Here is a 23,937-nt window from a genome sequence, read left to right as displayed (position 1 = left end):
CGTCTAGAAATGGCCCTAAGTTTGAAATGAATGTGTTATATGTAAGTTGTGTATATTTAATGATTCATATTGCGCTACTTACAATATTATAGTAAATACTTCGCGTGGTAATGAAATAATGCAATCCGTTATCAAAGCATTAACTATTGTACAGAGTCAAGGGTGATTGGCGTGACTAGTCAGAACATTTTTAACATCATTCATCTGCAATTATTTTTATCCGAAAAGATAAATTTAGTACTTGAAACTAGATACAATGGAGTCGGAACAGGAGAAACTGTTAAAAGCACACAACGCGTCGACATCTGAAGATCGTGACACGTTCGAGTTGCAAGGAAAACGGTACCTCATAACCCCCAGACGATGGGCTATTCTGTTATTAGTCTGCTGCGTGATGGTGTTGGACACATTTAGCTTTACGTTCTTCTCGTTCATTAACGATTTGACGACAGTGTATTTTCAAGTCACTCCTATATTGGTGGATTTTTCTGCTACTATCAGCGTCATCGGGAGAGCGGGAAGCGTATTACTTGTTTGCCTGACCGGGGAATGGATGACACTGAAACAGATCGTCGTGTTTGGAGCTATACTTAATGGGGTCGCGGCCGTTTTTACCATCATCGGCGTGGTCACGAAAACCTACGGAGTTGTACTGTTCGGATCCATTTCGTCGGGTTGTGCGTTCGGTATTCTGCTGCCGATTGGACAAGTGGTTTCGTGCAATTGGTTTCCGGCGAATGAACGCGGCACATCGAACGCTTTCACGTGGGTGGCGAGGCGGATTTCGAGTATTCTAGCAAATGTCATCTCCACTAGAGCGATCGGGGTCTCTTACACTGCGGCTGAGCTTCAGCAGATTGTTCACAACCCAGATAAAGTACGAGATCTCGACCAAAGATACAGATTTGCTTACGCAATCGTATTCGCAGGCCTTGCTCTAACATCGTTGGCGTGCGCCATCATATCCAAGCTTTACGTAACGGACACTCCTCCACTTTGCGGCCAAGGGCGGACAGACTCGACGAATGAAAGCACGCCTCTCGTCGCAGAAAAATCATCGTACAGTTGCAGAAAAGAGATAAACGACGTTAAATTGTTACTATTCAATAAGTCATATGTCTTGATGACTATTGTTTACACGTTGTGCTTGTCAGAGCGACCGTTAGGTACGATACTTGTTACTTCATTGATACTGGCCGAGTTTCAAAACATAGGAGATCAGACTGTTGGAATTGTGTACATCGTGGGCGTGTTGCTTGCCTCCTTTTTCGGACCCATAGGAGGTCTGATCCTAGATCGATTTTCCAGACCCAGACTGACATTCATCATCACATGCGCGTTTTCAAGTCTCACTATTGTAACTTTCTCGGTGTGCTTTTTCTTTCATACTATAATTGGAGTTTTTACGTCATTCTTACTGTTGTGGTCTACTCGAGATATTATGCTGGTATGCGCGTCACACCGTCTCGTCGCAATCACTTCACATTTACCCCCATCTATGCGTGTAAAGGCCTACAGCATACCAACAATAATAATTAGTATATGGGTTCTAACAAATTCGACTTCAATGCGCTTGCTAATGGAAAGTTACAACTCCGCTGTTGCCGTGCTATTCCCGCTTCCGTCTCTGCTCATCTGCATTTTAATTTACATATTTCTTTGGTCATATTTACGAGATCCAGAATAGTTGTGGGGAATCAATATCGCAGTGATGCATTGGTTTGATGCTACAAAGGTTACATGATTTTCGATATTCCCTGATTTCATAATATTTTATTGTTATTTAATGGAATACTTGCTTTTTGTAGCAATTGTTGAAAAGCAACTTGCTGCGGATATGTTATGTCGCTATAGCAAACCCAAATACATGAATTGCATTACATTTCAGTTCATTATTAATTAATATATCAGATCAATACACCACAAGATTGTGATACAATGAAAAGATTGGAAGGCGTTGAAACGACTTGGAGTAGTCTATAAAATCAGACAGACCCACCAGTCTATAAAATCAGACCCACCTGGGTCAAGGAGATCTAAAGAAGAGGCATGTACCATGCACATTGTACTCTGAATGAAAAGTAATTGAAGATAACATCGTTTTCAGTTTATTATTGAAATTTCATCCAATCAACACACCACAAGTATCTAGCGATATGTGAGTGCTAGTTAGCTATACTTTCATTGAGCAAACCAGCAGTCTATCGCATTATGCGGAGAATCTGTATTCTTCATCTACGTCTGCCAATCATCTGTAGTTCGCAATTGTGTACCAAATCTGCTTGTTTGGGTCACCTTAAAAGCGTGTAGCGTCCGCCGGTCAGATCAGTTCAGTGCTTATCATCATTATCGTGTTATTTTGGTTAGTGTGTCTTTTAGAACAGATTCTTCCTGATATTGACTCTCACTTGTGGAATATATTTCCTATATTTTACCTGGTTGTCAGTTTATTGCCTCTTCGTGGCTTGAAAAATATTTTATCTCCGAATTATATCACCATCGTTTTAACGAAGCTATTTCAATGAAGTTTACTAGCGTCATTATTTTATAGCATTAATTTGCGATGTCTTTATCCAAACCCTTGCCAAGGCCCTTCTCAAGATGAAAACGCGCGAAAAGGGCATCACTCTCCCCCAAGTTTGCCTGGAACACAATGTTTGGTCACGGTGAAGTGCCGAAGTTTGCCACAATAAATAGCATTCCAAAAATGGTACAAATTTCCATTTGGATTTGCACTGCTTCTATGGGTTGGATTTGCATCCAATTTGGTGCGCGGTGTTTTCAGACAACGTCACGATTCAATCATTATGCTAGTGAAATTTGGAAAAGCCGTTTTTCTTTGAATAGCCGTACTGCTCACTCGGTGAAGTTTTGCCGGTGACCGCGTTACAGACACGCCTTCTACTGCATCTAATAACGGAGCAAGACAATCGAGTGTAGCATGCTTGCATGCATATTGCATATGTACGCACAGTCATGTCCTATCCTTATAGATATGCGCCTCAGTGGTAGTAGGATGGAAACGCACATTGTACAGTACACTCTCCAGCTACTGTACTTATCGACCCCCACTTCATGGACAATTTGATATACCTATGATATAGCCTGCATAACAATTTTACTAATAGTCGAGAGCTCGAGACATGCGAATAGGTAGAACTGAAATACAGAATTATTCAAATGTAGTATTATATGATGTAATGACTGAGCCTCGCAATGCATTGTTCAATCGGTTTTGCATTTTAATGAGCGCCTATTTTATTCCTACGAGCATAGGCGCCGGGTTACGGAGTGGCGGGGTGGCGCGGCCACCCCATAAAACATTTATGGGGGGGGGGCCAGTCCATACAATAAGATTTAACGCCCGCCGTCTGCGATTTCAAATCATCAGCGCTGTCAATTAGCGAGTCAGTGATAGCGCGTATAGCCCACTATATACCATTACGCACGCGAATAATTGAATACGCAGCTTCGTTGGCGACGACGAACTAGTGCTTAAAACGCCCCAATAAATTGTAATCCGTGATTAGTAATCAGATAATCGAAGCAACCTCGTTCAGGACGTCGATTGCGACACGCTTGCGCTGAGAAACACCGTCTTCTCTCTAGACCAGACGAGCGAATTCACGTTCTCTTTCTGTTAATTAAATTGTATTTGCGCCCATATTCGTTTACGAAATAATTCTTGAGTTAGTTCCGTGATAGTCTCTTTAATTGGAGGCTCAGAGCACGAAATAGTACGGTGTGTTTGTTTATGCCTGCGAATTGAAAGTCATTCCTGCGCAAAGTGCGCATATTCATTACTCTAACAAGGCTTTGTCAACTTTTTTGGGGAAAATGCAACAATGTACCTCAAACGTCGTTGCAATGAGCAAACAATTGTCGCGATGTCACAATTTTAACCCCACTGTGCTGTACGGAAGTTGAGGCATTACTGATTAGATGTGCGCTTTCTCGTTTGCTATCATCTGTAGGCTACTAATTCTGGTCTGCTTTATACACTCGCATCACCTCGGTGCCACTTGACAGAGTTTGATTTGCTATTAGGTTGTCAAAAAATTGATGCAAAACGAGATTCTCGGTGGCGCAAATTCTGAATTTATTCGATTAGTTTGAACGGGAACCTTTTATGTTCCAATAAACTTCATTGCTGTACGGACTCTATTGAGCGAAACCGTATCGCGGATCGAATTTCAAACCATTGGGATATGTATTCCTATTGATAGGGTCGCGGCATGCGCCCATATTGCTCTTACTGCAATAACACTTTCGCTTAGCAGTAACAATCTTCAAGTGTAATATTGTTTGTGTTTATGTATATTTTTGATTAAAACTTATCGCCGCGTCTGAACAAATTGTGCTCGTTGTCATTGCCGAATCTGGGTATTTACGTATGACTAGCGCACCCTGTAATTGTAATTATTGCGGGTTGGTTTGCGGCATGTCTGCAATTTCGTTATCAGCGCAACTCTGCCGGCCGATTGTACAGTCCGATAAAATTGATCACTACTATGTATTTCGCACAGCGTACTGATGCTGATTTCAGCAAACTAACTATCCTTATTAGATATACAAATTCGACCTCATCGTTAGAAACGTAGATTTCATCTCGCGCATTGAGAAGCACCATCTCCTATCGCGATTTGACGACCAAATATACGTCCACCTTCTACAAATTGAAGTGCATTATTTGCATCGATGGGGGCCGCAAGCCGCGTTTAAAATATTTTGTGTACCATTTTTGTGATAAATATTCTCGGAGCGCAAAATTGAACCGTGTTTTATTGTGTGTGCCTGCTAGTTGGAATTTATTCCTGTGCCCATATTATTAATCGAATTATGCTTTGCGAAGGTAAATCGGGAAATGCAGCAATGCAGTCAAAATCGATGTTTTAATCAGCAACCAATTGTCGCGATACGAGCTACTCAATACTAAATAAAAACCCATCGTTAACGGTAAGGGATAATTACTGATTAGCCGCGCGCGTTTGTAATCATCATTCTTGTCCGTCTTTCGTGTTCCAGAATTGTTCGCTGTGTTACTGCTCAGTGCTCATGCTCATGCTCATGCTCAGTCCTGCGACGAATGCCGAGTGCGCGGCAATCAATGACCTAATTTCGCAATGATCTCAGCGGGAGATCACGTCACGTTGCATTGTGCGATGCGATATGCGTGCACATGCACATGCAGACGAATCTCGCTAATTTGTCGCGGTCCCGCGTAACACTGATAATACGACTTGATGAATTGCAACTGAATAATGGTCATTTCAAAAGGAAAGGGTTTTGCGTTGCAAACGTAGGTGGTTTCGACACCCCCTGGCTACGCGCCTGCCGCCGCCCCATGCAAAAATAAAAGTCGGCGTCTATGCCTATGAGTGCTGGCTTTGAGACATTCAACACATTCTACTGCAGCCTGGTAAACAGTTTTACTTCGTAATCCGAAGATTGTTGAAAATAGAAGCTATGGGACACGGTGGAGAAAGAGTGTCAAGTTTATGGTCTTCTCTAGACAGCGTTGAATACTTCATGTTACAAGGCAAAGATTACCACGTCGTCAAAAAAAGATGGGGCGTTTTGCTACTGGTATGCTGTATATTGTTCATGGATATGATCAGTTTCAGTTTCTTCTCGTTTATCAACGATTTGACATCTTTCTACTTTGATGTCGAACTAAACATGGTGGATCTACAATCAACAATGCATCTTATCGGTAGAATGATTACTGTAGTCATCATGTACTTATTCGGACAGTGGCTGAGCTTGGAGCATATCACTGTTATGGGATCATTATTGAATACAGCTGCTGCCATTCTAATCACCGTCGATTATGCCGGTGTTTCGCACCATGATAATTCTTGAAACATGGTATGTAATGTCCTGAAGGTGATATTTAACACTGCTCCAAGTTTCAGGCAAGCTACTTAAAGATTAGGGTAGTAATTTCGTTTCCGAACTTCGTTGGGTGCCGATCCACCATGTACAGCGAAACAGATTTTACTGAAAAGCCGGTATTGGTCTCCATTGATTTTGACGATGTTCTATACCGACATCGGTCTTGTAATTTGGCACGGTAAGTTTTAATGTTAGTATCGACCGTTGTAACAAGTTTCAAGTTAGTCACTGAACTACTTGGGTGATAATTTCGTTTCCTAAAGCCCTATGCACAATGAGTTCACGACACGACGACGACAGGGGAATAGTGGTGAGATAGCGCAGTGTTATAATCCGCGGCTGAAACACCAATGGGTGTGGGTTCGAGTCCGACCGAGGTCGACTTCCGAATTCCGATACATAAGTGTTGGAGGTTTACCTAGGCTCCTCCTCGCCACCTCATCCGCGTCAGCGGTGTCTTACAAAAGCCTAGAGTTGGGCCGTGCTATAGGTCGGCAGTTACGGAAAATAAGAAGAATATCGGCCTGATGTAAATGACCATAGTAGTCGACAAACACCATGAATACCCCAAAAACAAACAATCGACAGGGGAATCATCCCGTCGTACACGATTCTCGCTATCGGTGATGGATAACAGGCATCGGAGTTGGATCAATTGTGTAATTTGTAATTGAGCTGAATGTAATTAAGTACATTTTTTCGTGTAATTGTAATTGTAATTGTAATTGAAACATGCAAGGAAGTAATTGTAATTGTAATTGAATTAAAATATTCTAATTGATCCAACTCTGACAGGCATTACATTCTTTGTGGTGACATAATAGTTACATAAATTTGAACTTACACATATCACATTCTGCTTTGACGTCATAATGAGTGATACTCGATTACTCAACTCGAAGCATATTACGTGATTCAGAATCGAATCATTCAGGTACTCGATTTTTCCCAGCCCTACTTAATGGTTCTTTTTGGAGTAGAACAGGGTGAAGTTGACATGTGTTCAGCTTGCCATATCTCTCTATGATGATTATCGAGAAAACGGCCGCTTAGACAAATTGAATTGGTACTTCATGCGACAAGCTTATAAATAGCAGAGTATAGCCTACCATGATTGCAGGCAGGGGCATCTCATGGGTCGAACTTGAGAACCACTGTGTGGTACTATGGTCCGGTAAACTGATGACCTGATTAGTATTTCGCATTTACTTATACGCAGCGGCCGTCTACATTAGCCTGTGTTGGCTGGCGTCAATATGCAATTCGATTTTACAAATTGGCTTTAAAATCTTTCATAAATTTTTATTCAACCCTAAAATTTTCTTCCTGCTCTGCGCGATTCAGGGTGACTGGGATTTTTACGTTTTTAATATATCAGTGTCTTTGCAATCTGAGCCTCGCCGTACAAATGCGAACCACGGAGGAAAATGATGTGCCCTATTAAACATACCATGTTGGAATCGTGCGCTTCCACGAATCAAGTTTTTTTTGGTACGTTTGAGCGATTCCAATACATTTTTACTATACCGACAATTCTGATGGGAGTTCAAGAAATAACAACACGCCCCAAAGTGATTAATAAAAACCGGAATATGCATCACTGATATCGTGCTCAAATTTTTCGAAGTCCCACCGGTAAACCTGACCAAGTGGGCTGAGAATGAATAAAATTTTGACAGAAATATGTGGAACTAACAACTATCAATAAAGCTCATTCAATAGGTTAAAAAGATTTTCGCGCCGCGCGCGACTAGAAACCCATTCTCAGTTGCTTTTCCTCACATTTATCCTCACGATTTTGGTCATACATAGTAAGCCTGTAGCGGCTGTAGGGATGTTCTGCTTCTACACGTAGAAAATCTACACGCAATGTATATGATCATAACAAATCATGCAGTGATAACACAGATAACCACAAGGGGTCTCCGCGGTGTAAAGTTTCCAGTAGCCAATTTAACATGATTAATTATGGTCCATATAGCCCATGATAACTCTCCCCTGGAATGCGCTCTGTGTGTAATCGAAATGCGGCTTACTACGGAATCGGTGCATTATCCTATGTGGTCAGGGGTGTACGAGTTTTGAGTAAACGTTAAAAGGGTGTACCACGACGAAAAGGTTGAAGAGTACTGAGCTATAGTAATTTAGCCGATGTCAGGGGACGACATCATACGACTGGCGGGACCATTTTTTCGTTTTCGGACTAGGAAACGGTGACGAAATCTGTGCTCACTGCACCGAAATGGATCAGTGAGTCCCCATGATTATTTAGGATCTAGCCCCCCGTTCCGGCCTGTCGAATCCATATCGGACCGGCGCGCTGGAGATGACGAGGTTGCCCAGCTCCTGGCATATCAGATTGATCAATGATATATACAGTACACATGTATATCATTGGATTGATGCAAAGCATCTCGCTATGTATAATGAACTATATGCTATATCAATGTATAAATTGTATAATTTCAATTTCTGACACAAGAATGAACCTGCGAAATAGTCCATCAAACTAAACAGGAAGTTGAGATATTGGTAAAGTAGCATCCTCTACCTACCATATAAAACTTACCAAGCAATCAATATATCACCGAATGAGATTTGAATTGAATGCTGCTTGAGAAAGGATAGAAGAGTGCTGACTTTGCCTTCAGAAAAATGTAGGTTAGTTCTTAACAGCAAATTCTGAGCATGTTTATAGTAGAATTGCTCTTGGAGTTCCATTGACTTGAATTGACCCGAAATTCAGTTCTGATATCCCCTCGTGAAGTCAATCGTCTAGAAATGACCCTAAGTTTGAAATAAATGTGTTATATGTAAGTTGTGTATATTGAATGGTGCGCCACTTACAATTGTAATAAATACATAGCGTTGTAATGAAATAATATAATCCGTTATCATAGCATTGTACATAGTCAAGGGTGATTGGCATGACAGGAAATAAGAACATTTTCAACATCATTCATCTGAAATAAACTTTATCCGAAAAGGTAAATTTAGAACTTGAAGCTACATACAATGGAGTCAGAACAGGAGAAACTGATAAAAGCAGACAACGCGTTAGCATCTGAAGATATGACTAGGGTTGCATCGGGGCCTACGATACTTAAGATACTTACGATAAGTATCGTAGGCCCCGGTTGCATTCAAAACAAACGGTGTTTTAAATCACTTTGCTTAAAACATGTTTTAAACAGTGTTTGAAAAAAGGCCTTTTTTAAAAAAACAAAATTGTGCTTTTTTAAATAGTAAAATTATGTCATAATTGTGTACATAATTCACAAACAACATGTTTTATGAGCCTACTGACAGTTAACACCCGATATATAGCCGACGTATATTGATATGGGATGGCTGCAACCCTTAAAATAGTCGGTTCAACAGCAATAGTACATATATTTCGTCAAAAGAGCTATTTTTACCCTATATTTTCAATTGTCAATGTCAATCCACTATGACGTCACAATTGAACATTCGTGACGTCATTAATTTAAGAAAACATAAGAAACAATATAAAACATGTTTTAAATAAGGGCCTTGTTTTAAACATGTTTGTTTTAAATGCAAACCTAATCATGACACGTTCGAGTTGCAAGAGAAGCGGTACCTGAAAACCCCTAACGATGGGCTATTCTGTTATTAGCAATGATATATATACAATGATTGGAAACTGCCACGCCCCTTAACGCTATAAGATAGTTTCTCGGCGAAATCAGTCCGTCGCGGGATATGCTTGAGTACAGGAACGGGATTGCGTATGTCGACTGTGGTGGGGTGCTGCGATCGGCCTTGCTGGCATACTAATTCACTGATTTTCCCCAATCGGTTTAGTTTTTGTTGGTTTCTTGAGCATAGTGAGGCAGTGCTGCATAATAGGATGTAATACAACTTTTAACAATGCACATTTATCAAAGTACAGACTAGCTGCGAGGTATTTTAGCATCAGTTGCAACCATGCATTTACGACACAGCCAAAAGAATTTATAGATACTGTGGGTGAGCGTCAATATAGATGTGCAGAACCTGGAAGGATTGTTGAAAGAGGATTTGAAATTTTTCTGGCAGCATTTACGTCACCTGATTTTTTAAAAGAGAAGGGTTGATTACGATAATTGTGTGAGCAACTAAGTTGTTTTAGATAGTATATATTGTAATATTGTGAGGCCGAATTCACCAAGGGCCGAGTTCACTGGCAACCATAGTATCAGTATAGCGATTGTACCTTCATAATATAATATAAAATCAAAACTAACCGGAAACTGACATTGTACTGATTGGTAAAATGCTAACAGATATAACTTTTTACCGGGTCAGGCCGTTGAATTATAGATTACTAACCTACGGATAGATACGCAGGTCCCGTCGTTACGCTCCGGCAAGCAGTGACACTTACTGCTGAGCAATCTAAAAGCAGCATAATTGGTGGTGTTATAACTTGCGACACGAGGGGTGAAATTTAATGAAACTGGTCTTAATCGAGAGCTACTGTCGCACTGATTCTGAGAATACAAATTAAAATCTTGTCAGGGAAATGGAACCACGTCAAAACATCCCTCAAAGTCTGAAAATCGGCATTGTTCTGAACAATCGCTTGACGAAATTGCCAATGTTATGTTCATCGTGTTGCGGTGGGGCCATTGTTGGAACAATGCCGATTTTCAGATTTTGAGGGCTGTTTTGAGGTGGTTCCATATCCCCGACAAGATTTTAATTTGTATTCTCAGAAACAGTGCGACAGTATTTCTCGATTAAGACCAGTTTCATTAAATTTCACCCCTCGGGTCGCAAGTTATAACACCAGCAATTATGCTGCTTTTAGATTGCTCAGCAGTAAGTGTAACTGCTTGCCCGAGCGTAACGACGGGACCTGCGTATCTATCCGTAGGTTAGTAATCTATAGTTGAATTCACATTCCGCATCAATGATGAGAATCGGCATTGTTCCAAACAATATTCCATCGGCAAAACAATGCACTAGAATGATATTGAGGATAATCACTCCATAGTTGGTATTGTGCACATCGACCTGGCGTGATATGTCGTACTACTCTCAATAGTTGAATCTTTCACACCGCGGTGTCCGAAAGCGTCTACCAATGCCCATTTATTAAAAATATACCTGGTAAACGTTTTGGCACTTTGATATGAACTACCGGTTGTGAAGTGTTCCCCATGCATTGCCTGTAAACCTTGAAAATTAACATGGAGTACTCGTTAAGATTGATAGCTGGAAGGATTGTACAAAATAGATGATTTATGCATTTGTGTACGTCTATGGTTCTTTTATGTATAACCTTCATAACTTTTCGCCATTTGCATCACGCTTTATGACCTGAGCATGAGCATCAACTTGCATTGTATGTGCTGCTACCCAGGTTATTTTTCCAGCAATGTAACTCCGCAATCATCCAATGCAAAATCTCTCTCTTGAATATGCACATTGCTCATATATATTGCATATCGGCAGTACGGTAAATACTTGACGGATTGAATAAATAACTTGATTTCAATAGTAGTTGACTGGCAAAACTGTGACATAACAAATTCCCATTCTGTAAATGTCTAATGCATAAATTTTTTACAGGATCGTTAACATTTTTTTTATAAATTATAGTCCATTCTAACTTTCAAGAAAAGATTGTTCGTGTATTGAAACAGCCGCAAAGCAACCCACAGTCGCGAGGAAATTGAAAAGGATTCAGGGATCCTAATAAAAGTGCAAATCATTATCTTATGGGATTTCGGCACGCCAGGCCGTCCATGAGAAGCAACCATTTCATGTTCCACTTTGCTTCAGACATTGAGATATTTTCAAAGATTGTAGTCAATATAAATGTTACTTTGCCGAATGGTGCCGGATTGGATTGATACTCATTGGATCGATTAATGCAGAGAAAAATAGTCTTGCTGAAAGACTATGCATATTATTCGAGTACGATAGAGGTGAAGAGATGGACACTACAATGCAACCTGTGGATAATTTCGTGTGCCTCGTGAATATGACAACCAAGTTCAGCTACAACTGCCATTTAAGCCATATTGCATTCCAGATAATATTTCTTCACTTGTACTAGCTGGAAAAAGATATGCCGCTACTGCAAAACTGGAGATATTCTTATGCCCCAGAAACAGCAACGAAATTCGTGAGCAGGAAAGCTTATCAAAGAGACAAGAAAACAACATCAATGATAAATTTGATACGGACATTTTTGCCAATCCATCGAGCAGACTACCTCATTATCACCAAGAGATTGAGTCTTGATCTGTTATTGGAATCATTTTTATTCTGATCAGGAAATCTGGCCGCACCTGCGATATGGTAATTTTCAAAGAATAATTGATTTCTAAAGAGGCTTGAAACATACTAGTGTTCAAATGCCATGGTACTTGATGCTTGAATGCCCTCCGATGTTCAACGTCATGTGAGATCGCTGCTCTACCATCTAACTGCTGTCCTGCTATTGTCAATAAGAGAGGATAAGAAAGCTCGAAAAAATAACATTTGAGAATATATATTTTTGTTACGTGACAAGAAACATTGACGTTATCAACTACTAGGCACAGTTATTCGATTGTTCGTAATAGCACAGCACAGTTTCATAGATTACAACAAAAATAGATGCAGACAGTACATTTATCGAATGGCTTAAACATAGGTATATCTGATATTGTAATTTGCATAAATATGAAAATCCCTTTTTGCTACATATTCACTTGACTTAAATGCTTTCCGTTAACTAGGATTTTGGTTCTTGTTATTCTGAATTTAGATGACAACAAGTCTGACATGATAACAAAAGTTGTTTATGCAGTTTTCAAGTGTTATAGTAAATGAAATACCCATACCCCGTATAAACTTCTCAATGATATTATGGTGTTGGTATCCTCATTGAAATTTAGACACGACTAGTATCGGAGCATTTAGGAGTCCATGAAGAGGTGAGGTATTTAAGCTGTTCAAAATCCTGCTTCTGTAATACCCATGCGATGACACATTGTTATGATTCTCGGATTCGATCAACTTCTTCCATGATCACCTGGGCCGTTGAGGGAATAGATGGTGATGTGTAAGTTCGGAGATTTGTTGAGTGAAGGGGATTGTTGGATAGCCTCTATTCCGTCCCATTCTTCGAAGTCACCATCTCGCAAGTCAGCTATGATTGTAAGAGTTGACAGACAAACTGGACTGGACATGGACAACATTACAATTTAATGACTATACAAAGTATATGCTGTGAACAATCATTTATAGATCATTGGCTGTGTACAAGTCCATCAAACCTGACAGGAACAATGGCAGGAACTTTCTACCTATTGTGGGTCGCTCTTGCGCACACATACACTTATAAGATATACCATCATATCATGGTAAATTGTACTCATGAAGTACCGTAGTTTGAAAAAGTAGGTTAAGACCAGGTTTTGCAGACGTTTCTTAGTAAATTGGATATTGAAATCTACTTGTTGAAGCAGAAAATGAACGGTCTGAAAAGTACACGAGTAGTATGAAGAAATGAGTTAGACTTTACTTTGTATACATCTGTTAGTCAATTGTATACTGTATGATCTGTATCTAAAAGCTGCTGACGATTACTGCTGATATGTACCAAACAAAAATATTTTTATTTTTATTCATTTGTATATATGAGCATTCGGATTACAAGATGAATGTCCGCAACAAAGGAATAATGACTATTATTACTTCAAAAACGTGATGCTTTTTGCGATATCCTCAAGTAGGTTTTGCCAACTTTCACAACTTCAGAAGGCCTGACTCCAGAGTCAGTTTTAGAACCTGCCTGAATTGACTTGAAAAAATTAGAAATGGAAAGGACGTAGTTTATTTTTGTCCTAGATGTTTTTGCGGCATATACACCGACTCATGATACACATCCACACGATCTGCGCATATGCATACCATGAGTGCATGATGTGCATATGCCGCTGGACAAGGAAGTGCAGATATAGCTTTTACGGCTTTCTAAGTCATGCACCACCCCTCCATGCTATCCCAGTAATGCATGAGCGCCAAGCAGGGAAGCCATGGATACCAGTGTTACTAATCAGGTCTTTGGTCTGACCCGGCCGGGAATCGAACCCACGACCTACCGATCAAGAAGCCGGACGCCTAACCATTACGCTATCTTGACTTCGTGACTTGATTAAAAATTTGTAATGACTTGAAGACAGTGACCTGATCCCAACTCTAGCTCGTACTATGAAGTATCCACCTTTATTTGATACTGCGAGACCACCTCCGATCACAATGTTCATCACGTAGGCACACTGGTACTTCAGTTTCGTCTGAATATTAAGCCATGCTACTGGTATTGGCCAAAACCTGTACAGTATGCACACAATTCACGTGCAAAAGAGGTCTCGATAAAAAACTTTTCACTACGTTAACGCCAGTTCCTGAAGAAAGATTGCTGGCGAACCGTTTGTTTACATCGATTTCATTCCTGTAGTGAAGCATGACTCGCGACGCGCTCAAACGCAGAGCTCACTGGAGTTTCCAATCATTGTATATATATCATTGGTTATTAGTCTGCTGCGTCATGGTATTGGATACATTTAGCTTTACGTTCTTCTCGTTCATTAACGCTTTGACGGCAGTGTATTTTCAAATCACTCCTATATTGGTAGATTTGTCTTCTACTATCAGCGTCATCGGGAGAGCGGGAAGCGCATTGCTTGTTTGCATGACCGGGAATGGATGATACTGAAACAGATCGTCGTGTTTGCATCTGTACTTAATGTGGTCGCGGCCATTTTTATCATCATCGGCGTGGTCACGAAAACCAACGGATTTTTACTGGTCCGAACAATTTCGTTCGGTTTTGCGTTCGGCATTTTTCTGCCGATTGGACAAGTGGTGTCGTGCAATTGGTTTCCGGCAAAAGAGAGCGGCACATCGAACGCTTTCACCTGGGTGGCGAGGCGGATTTCTAGTATTCTAACAAACGTCATCTCTACCGGAGCGACAGGATTCTCGTACACACTGCAGCTGAGTTTCAGCAGGTTGTCCACAACCCGGATAAAGTACTTGATCTCGACCAAAGATACTGATTTGCTTACGCAATCGTATTCGCGGGCCTTGCTCTAACATCGTAGCGTGCGCCATCCTATTTAAGCTTTACGTAACGGACACTCCTCCATTTTGTGGCGAAGGGCGAACAGACTCGACGAATGAAAGCACGCCTCTTGTCGCAGAAAAATCATCGTACAGCTGCAGAAGAGAGCTAAACGACGTTAAATTGTTACTATTCATTAAGTCATACGTCTGGATGACTATTGTTTACACGTTGTCATTGTCAGAGCGACCGTTAGGTACGATACCTGTTACGTCATTGATACTGGCCGAGTTTCAAAACATAGGAGATCAGACTGTTGGAATTGAGCGTACATGTACATTGTACAAGTACATGGTACATTGTACATCGTGGGCGTGTTGCTTGCCTCATTTTTCGGACCCATAGGAGGTCTGATCTTACATCGATTTTCCAGACCCAGACTGACATTCATCATCTCGAGTCTCACTATTGTAACTTTCTCGGTGTGCTTTTTCTTTCATACTACTATTGGAGTTTTTACGTCATTCTTAGTGCTGTGGTCTACTCGAGATATTATGCTGTTGGTATGCGCGTCACACCGTCTCGTCGCAACCATTTCACGTCTACCCCCATCTATGCGTGTAATGGCTTATAGCTTACCCACAATAATAATCAGTATACAGGTCTTAACAAATTCGACTTCAATGCGTTTGCTTATAGAAAATTACAACTCCGCTGTTGCCGTACCTTTCCCGCTTCCGTCTTTGCTCATCTATATTTTGACTTACATATTTCTTTGGTCATATTTGCGAGATCCAGAATAGTTGTAGGGAATCAATATCGAAGTGATGCGTTGGTTTGATGCTACAAAGTTTACATGATTTCGATATTCTCTGATTTATAATACTTGATTGTTATTTAACGTAATACTTGCTTTTAGTAGCAGTTGATGAAGCAGAAAACTTGCTGCGTCACATTTCATTTCAGTTCAGTTCGGTTTATTATCAATAATTTTATCAGATCTATACACCTTGCGTGGCGTGGCGTGGCTTGCGCTTGCGTGGCGAGATAGCGTAGTGGTATAATCCACAGTGGGTTGTGGGTTCGAGTCGGAGGTTTATCTAGGCTCCTACTAGCCATATCATCCTCGTAAACGGTGTCTTATAAAAGCCTAGAAATGGGCCGTGCTACAAGTCGGCAGCTACGGAATAAAAATGAAGAAATTGGCCTGGTGTAAATGACCATAGAAACCGACAAACACCATGCATACCTCAAACAAACAAATAAACCACAAGATTGCTTTACAATGAAAAGATAGGAAGGTGTTGAAACGACTTCGAGTAGTCTATGAAATCAGACACTACCTGGGCCTATAGGTAGGGTTACCATATTTTGGAATCGGGAAAGGAGGGCACTTTTTCAAAATTTTCAAACTCCGAATACTGGAGTAAAAATGGTAAAGTTTTCCCGACTTTGTGGTTGATTGACTAAAATAAATTCATGAAAATACGACAACCGGCAACCTTTTTTGTGGAGCGTGCCAAAATGTCAAAAAAATCTCAAATTAATATCGCTTTGCGTGCCAAACATTCAATTTCATAATACTTATCGTTTCAAGCAAGGAATACCACCATCAGTTTTTCTGCAGCCGTTCGGCACCCATTGCGCCAGTCATTGTTTATTATTGGTCGCGTTTTGGTGTCAGATTAGAGTTGGTGTGACACTAGATTTGTCTGCAAAAGTCATGCTAAAGCAGTGAAGATTGTCGTTGCTTCAGATATATTGGAATCGCTTGCACAACAGACGAAATTGAAAGAAGATCTACTTCCGAGAGCCGAACACGATCACAAATTTTGACACGGGCTCATTATTTTCCTCGGCAGGTCTCATTTGATACGTGCGGCTCAAGTGATCCCTGGAATATTAGGTGCTGGTCACTCCGGCGCCTTGACAGTGGACATAAACAATGTCAGACGTTTTGGCCAGCATGCGACAGACTCTATTTTATGTTAATTTACGAAATAATTTTGGATCGCCTATGAGCTTTGTAAATTTTGAAAACTTCTGTTTCACTTTATGCAAAAACATGATCTCAATATGTTGTTTACGTGAAATCATTTGGCGTGCCGTGAAAAATACCTGAAAGGGTCACCTCGTGAGCGATAGGGGGTCTGAAAGTACGACTTGCCATCACGGGTTTTCCATACGGCATGCCACCGCACCCATAAGAGCTCATGCAAAAAACGTTAGTTCGTTAGCGATAATACTAACTCCGTACGTAGGTATTCTAGCCTACTATACGGTAGGGTTACCATACGTCCTCCCTTTTCAGGTTTTTTAAAATGTCCTCCGAGGACGCCCAGATGTCCTTCTTTTTGAGAGATTTTTTCCTTGTCAAATTTACTATAAAATTGGAGTGAGATACCGTAAATCAGCACCGAAGTAAAGCTCCGGCGGGCATTTCGGGAGCTGAGCTGGAAATATGACCTTTTTTTTAGTCAACCGACCACGAAGTGAGAAAAATTTACCATTCTCTCAAGATTTTTCTCCGGAACTCTGGGTTTGAAAATTTTAAAAAAGTGTCATCCTTTCCCGATTCCAAAATATGGTACTATAGTATAGTACCATATTTTCGTGAAGCAAATTCCGGACACTCTTTAGCGCCCACTAGCGTATTCTAAAATTAGGTGCACCACATTGACGGTCAATATGACGTCACACTAGCAAAGCATTGCCCATCGACTGTATACACTACACAGGAATGGAGTGGAACAAAGGTGAGCTCTGGTGATTGCTACTTGCCAGGGTCTGCAATAGATTCCTCCACGGGCCGGATGAAATCATCTGGCGTGCCGTGTCTGGCCTGTCAGGATTGTGTTTGACAGCCCTGCTGTACTGTTAGGCCGGTGCGGCTATCTGTTTATGTGTTTTAATCAGGCCGGAAACAACATTTTTTCTGCCCCCTTCCGCCCAAAAAAGCACTGATCTTAGGCCCACCATAGGGTAGTCGATATAACTTTTTGGGCACTTGCTATATGCATTTGGCTGTTAAATTTTATGTATGAATTCTGTCAATAATATTGATTCTTCCATATATTAGGCTACTATAAAATGCACCAGCAGGATGCACATCCGGTGATCTCCAGCCTTTTATGGTCGCGACCTCATTTCCCACTTGAAAATGTTCCGTGGCAAAGCTCAAAACTTGATAAGCTGGTTACTAAAATAATTCAGCTTGCCCAAACTTACTCACGGCCTAGGAAGCTGATTACGTCCAACATCATCGCGATCCCCAGATGAAGACGAACGACCCCAAGATTTGGAACCGCCGTCTGTTCCTGAAGCATCAAATCGGCCTCAACCAACTCTAGAAATATAGGCTACCGTTAGCTTATAATTGCGAATATATTCAGACTTATTTCAGTAAATGATGGTTATTTATATTTATTTAGATTGTATTTTTGGCGAGTGTGGTGCCTGGTGCCCATACTAATATCATTATACGTTGCATTAACTCGCGCGCGGCGCGAAGAACAATTTTGAATAGCATAAATCCGCTTGAAAATAATATTGTTTATGCTGATTTACGAAAAACTTTTGAGCCTGCTTCAAGCCTTCAAAATTCCGGACATTTAGGCATATTTTAGAAATTCCTCCCGGACGCAGATTTTTCAGTGAAATTCCGGACATGTCCGGGAAATTCCGGACGTATGGCAACCCTATACTATACGGCCAGTCAAAGTTTCAAGGATTGAACAGTGAAGATTAGTATAGACTCTATAATTCTTGTTGATAAATCAACTGCTAGTGTTGAGAAGAGTATAATTTCAGTACCTGAAAAAATCGTCATTCACTACTCGACTCAAATCATTAAAGTTAACATTCGTCTCAGACTCAAGTACTCGAATCATTGTGACCAACCCCATTCATGACCAGTTTAGATAGTAGCCACAATTATTTCAAAGGACACCGAATCCGATCAAATCGAACCAAATTGTAAGACGTAAATCGTACCCAAATTAAAATCAAGCACCTAATCCTTCGGTTTCCACGACCCAATTACCGGTACAAACGCTGTACACACTGTGCACGACTTAAGCACACCTGAACCCTAATTGGTCTTGGTGACTAGTTAGACAGGTCTAATGGCTGAGGCGATGGTTCAGAAAACCACAAGAGGCCCCTTTTTAGCCAGAAAGGTGGCCACTCCTCAGTCTTCATATACTCACTAGGGAATCTCGGGTTTAATACCTTTGGCCGGTAGCAGGCGCTGTCGCTCCGCGATTGCCCGAAACAAGAGTTGTAGTTTGCAAAATGGTGTCCAATTTGTTACCAAATCGTTCTTTTACATTACACCGAGGCATAGCCAGCTCATGGGTCTTTCATCTACAACTGTATACATCCTTACGCCATTACTCGGATATGTGGTCAGGTCGAATAATGTTCCCATACTAGTGTTTCTGAGACTGTTTTGCGCGCACCACTAATGGTGCGCAAGGGCTATTTTAGGAGCAATCGTTGCGAAGCGAAAATCAAGTTACTGGTACGCAGTGATGAGCATCCGAGGGACTTGGATAGCATTTGGATTTTTGCCGATTTTGTGACATTCGGAGCGGAGTCGGAGATTAATACAGATATTTTTCGGAGTGTTCTAATTTTTGCCTCGGATATCTTTGGATAGCTCTGACCAGAAGTGACTATTCATTACAGACCAAACACAGACAGTTGACAGCTTGTAGACGGGTAACATGCAAAATGTTCGCCAAGGATCCAAGTGAATAAAAATCCGGCATCTGCTGTTATAATAGTATCTGTGATTAGTCATTGCTGTTCTAATAATTTCTGTGATTTGCATTGTTGTTCTAATCATATCTGTGATTTGTATTGCTGTTCTAATATTGCCTATGGTTTGTCACTGTTTTTTGTCATTTGCCTTCGGTCTTAGATGCAATACCTCCCAACGGAGATGAACTTCATTTACACTGCTTCAAGTTAGCGGTGCTCTCTCTGTGTGCTACCCTTGCTAGGTCCTTCCTATGCTTGCCAGTACAATTTTCGATTCATTATTATTTCGTTCTGTTTCAGAGATACAACTACGGTAGTGATATTCTAGTGCAGAACTATTCTCTGCGGAGCTGTACATTTGGGATTTCTCGACAATGTTATTGAATAGCCTACCTCTACCGATATGGATGTTTCGGATACTTGAAAAGATTCTTCGGATTATCTCGGAGTCTGGGATTGAGCTCTTCGGAGTCGGAGGGAGATTTCCTCAGAGACTAAAGTTGTCGGAGGGATTCGGATTCTCGAAAAGCACTTTCCGCTTATCACTGCTGGTACGTGGTGACGGATATTGAGTACTAGCGTCCTCATATAATGAAATCAAAAAAGTCGTCTAATTCGTTCTCAGTTGCGGTTCTCGCTGTAAGTTGTATATTTTCTTCGGACCACCTGAAAAGGATAAATTAAAACAATTTCGTATTTTAGCGGCCTTCATGAAATTGTACTTAGCGTGAAAGATACGCCGTAAGGTTGTTTCTTTATTGTTTCGCCATCTCGTTCTTATCAATAGTTCCCGTTAATCCGGGACAGGAAACGGTTTTTTTAACGCTCGAGAGCTACTCTTCACAGTTACAGCGCGCCGGAAACACGCATCGGGCTCATCAACCACGCCTCTGTTTACAATATCATTCTTACGCAACCTTTCATTGCAATAACTACTGATCGTGTGTAACACGCAACGCCATTTTATTTGCTGCTTCAAACCAGTTATTTCATATGGTGTCTTTGTCGTTACCTCCATCACTTTGGACTACGTTTCCCGGGGTTTCCATTCCCAAATTATTGCTTCGAGTATAATAAACGTTACCTCAGATTCTCCATGAGTCGATGCGGGGCCTACGATATTCATTAGTACATATTGGGAAAAAATCAGAAATTCTTTCTCATACAACTGTTTACTCATTTGCTGAGACCGACAACAGCAAATCCTAAATGCTCTCTCCAGCACTTCATTTTTCCACTAATATCGTAAGCCCCGGTCTATATGTAAATACAACAATCCCCGTACGACCCTTTGGGAGGCTAAGAATACGAAGGATGTGCACTTTTTCAAGACGTAAGAATCTAATTGCTTCTTTTATTTTTCCTGTAATAATCGGCACCTAATTACCGCATTTCAAGAGAATAATATGAGACGTACTGCACTTTAAATATAACGTGGTAATAAGATATAAGATAACACTCGAGAGACCCCAGTGGTGATTATTGAGGTCACTTGTGGGCGTGCTCTCTGGTTTCTTAGTCAATTTGCAAGGTTTACATACATACCAGTGCGGCCCCGCAATTACTATTGCAATTGTTCATTTATAACTGAAGCAGTAGTTATAGGACCACACAACTGTACATAACCATGTTAATTGAAACCCGCACTTATTTTTTTTGTCTAGTTCGCAAGCAGTTGTAGTGCGGTAGTGGTGAGGTTTTATCGCCAGCCTGCTTAGTGGCCACTAATTTTATAATTTGCGCTACCGAAAATATGGTATTGCCTCAACATTTGACAATATGATCCAACGTTATGCATGTAATACGTGAGTTTGATCTAGCATCAATACGCTTTTCTGCGAAATAGATAATCATCTCATCACCTATTTTTTGCGCGGCACAAGCTTTTGCACACCTAATTCCGCAAATACGCAATCCTTCGCGCGCGTAGCCCGGAGGGAACAGTGCGTATGATTTGGCAAATATTGCATCTCCCTCGTAGAGGCCCTTACATAATACACGTATACTTACCCGTCACGTTAAATGCCTTTGATAATATACGCCAGTGATCTGTGTGACGGTTCGCACCAGTGCGAATGAAAATCTGGATTCTGTGCGAATGAAAATCGCGGATTATTGTTAATTTTACTAACTTGGCACAATTCAAGTAAACCCAATAGAAAATTCAAGAGCGTAGCTTTTGTAGTTGCGAGGCAATTGTAAAAATTTGCTTAACTTACGACGCGCCACTAATCGTAGCTCCCACAATCCGTAGTGAATTAATAGCTTCGCACTATAATTATTACTTAACGAGAAGCCCGGATTGGAAGCCGGTGTCGTGGCGTATATCAGCCCATCTGAGCCTACGGTCGGCTGGAAAATGACGTCAAGTTGACTTTCTGCTATCTTTCGCGGGCTTAGCAATCATCTTATTTTCTTAATAACCGTTCGATTAGCGCGAGACACGAGGATAGTAATAAATACCGTCCTTAACAGTCTCACACCCGCAAGTCACTGCAACGCAAATTTTTACCCCTTCAAGGGTTATTTTAGTATGGAACGCAAAGGGTATATTTTCGGGTCGACACAATGCCAGAGTTATTTGTTAATACGTATGTAATAGTTGTTGAATTTATTGCGGAAATCCGTGCGATAGTTTTACATGTCCAAGGTTACTGTGCTGGGTACTGTATCCAATAAGCGAGACAAGTAAAAAATCTGGCTTTATCATGAAAATTCATGATAGCATTTGCCCGACTGTTTTTTTCCTGGAAAACATGGTCGAAGACCGTTGGGATGAACTAGTGTAGGGGTGTGCAATAGGGGGGTCTTCGAAAATGACTTTTTTCTCAAATTGTGCTGGCTACTTGATAAAATTGTTAGGTTACCTAATTTAAGCCTACACACAAAATTTGGTTCAATTCCAACGAGTAGCCGCGTTGTTACAGGAGAAGAAAGTTTATATTTATTATATGAAAATAAATAACAAAAAATTTGAAAATTTTCTGTTCACCCCATGAAAGTGTTAGGTTGTCTATAGAAACGATGTTCATCAAACTTGGCTCAATTCCAACCAGTGGAAGCGTAGTTCCTGCGTCGAAAAATTTGGATTTGAACAAAATAGGATTTACGGTGTCAGTAATAAATAATTAAAGAATTGGTTACCGTAAATACCATATTATTGATAATCCAAATTGTTCCACGGCAATAACTCCGCTTCCACTGGTTGGAATGGAGCCAAATTTGGCGAACGTCGTTTGTATAGACCGGCGGTTGAGGCCGGTGGTTGAGGCCGGTGGTTGAGGCCGGCGGTTGAGAACGACTGCTCTATAGCACCAATTTCATTATATACCCCTATTTTTCATCGTCATTTACAGCCGTCATTCACATCACTGATCAATACAAGGTGAAACACTTCTCTCCTACAATATAATGTTCTCATTAGGCCACGGCATTGGTATGGGCGGTTACTATATCTGAACCGACAATTTGATACTTAGCCTGCATAAGAATTTTACTAGTCGAGACATACTAATAGGTAGAACGGAAATACAGAATTGTTCAAATGTAGTAGTTGATGTAATGACTGAGCCTCGCAATGCATTGTTCAATCGGTTTTGCATTTTAACGAGGGCCTATTTTATACCTACGCGTGCTGGCTTCGAGACATTTAACACATTCTACTGAAGCCTGGTGAACAGTTTTGCCTAATAATCCGAATATTGCTGGAAATAATACCATGGGACACGGTGGAGAAAGAGTGTCAAGTTTACGGTCTTCTTTAGACGGCGTTGAATACTTCATGTTACAAGGCAAAGATTACCACGTCGTCAAAAAAAGATGGGGCGTTTTGCTACTGGTATGCTGTATATTGTTCATGGATATGATCAGTTTCAGTTTCTTCTCGTTTATCAACGATTTGACATCTTTCTACTTCAACGTTGAACCATACATGGTGGATCTACAATCAACAATGCATCTCATCGGTAGAATGGTTACTGTAGTCATCATGTGCTTATTCGGACAGTGGTTGAGCTTGAAGCATATCACTGTTGTGGGATCATTATTGAATACAGTTGCTGCCATGCTAATCACTATGGGCGTCTCGCTAAAAGATTTCCCGCTACTTATGATCGGTATGTTTTTAAGCGGTGCCGGAACTGCAGTTCTGTTATCATCGGTCCAGCTAAATTCGGTTAATTGGTTTCCGTTAAACGAGAGGGGCAAAG

At 40.8% G+C, this 23,937-nt stretch overlaps 1 protein-coding gene across 1 annotated transcript; it reads left to right on the top strand.

Moving 5' to 3' along the window:
* Positions 1-230: 230 nt before the first annotated feature.
* On the top strand, positions 231-1,888 carry LOC145443368 (uncharacterized). Its single transcript, XM_080321341.1, has one exon. The coding sequence runs from the start codon at positions 257-259 to the stop codon at positions 1,685-1,687; it is 1,431 nt and encodes a 476-aa protein (XP_080177467.1). The 5' UTR covers positions 231-256; the 3' UTR covers positions 1,688-1,888.
* The last annotated feature ends 22,049 nt before the right edge of the window (positions 1,889-23,937 follow it).

The sequence above is a fragment of the Botryllus schlosseri genome, chromosome 7 (genome assembly GCF_051294905.1).
Source record: "Botryllus schlosseri isolate E-star chromosome 7, Bs_hap1, whole genome shotgun sequence".
Lineage (NCBI taxonomy): Eukaryota > Metazoa > Chordata > Ascidiacea > Stolidobranchia > Styelidae > Botryllus > Botryllus schlosseri.
This window is presented reverse-complemented; position numbering and strand designations above follow the sequence as displayed.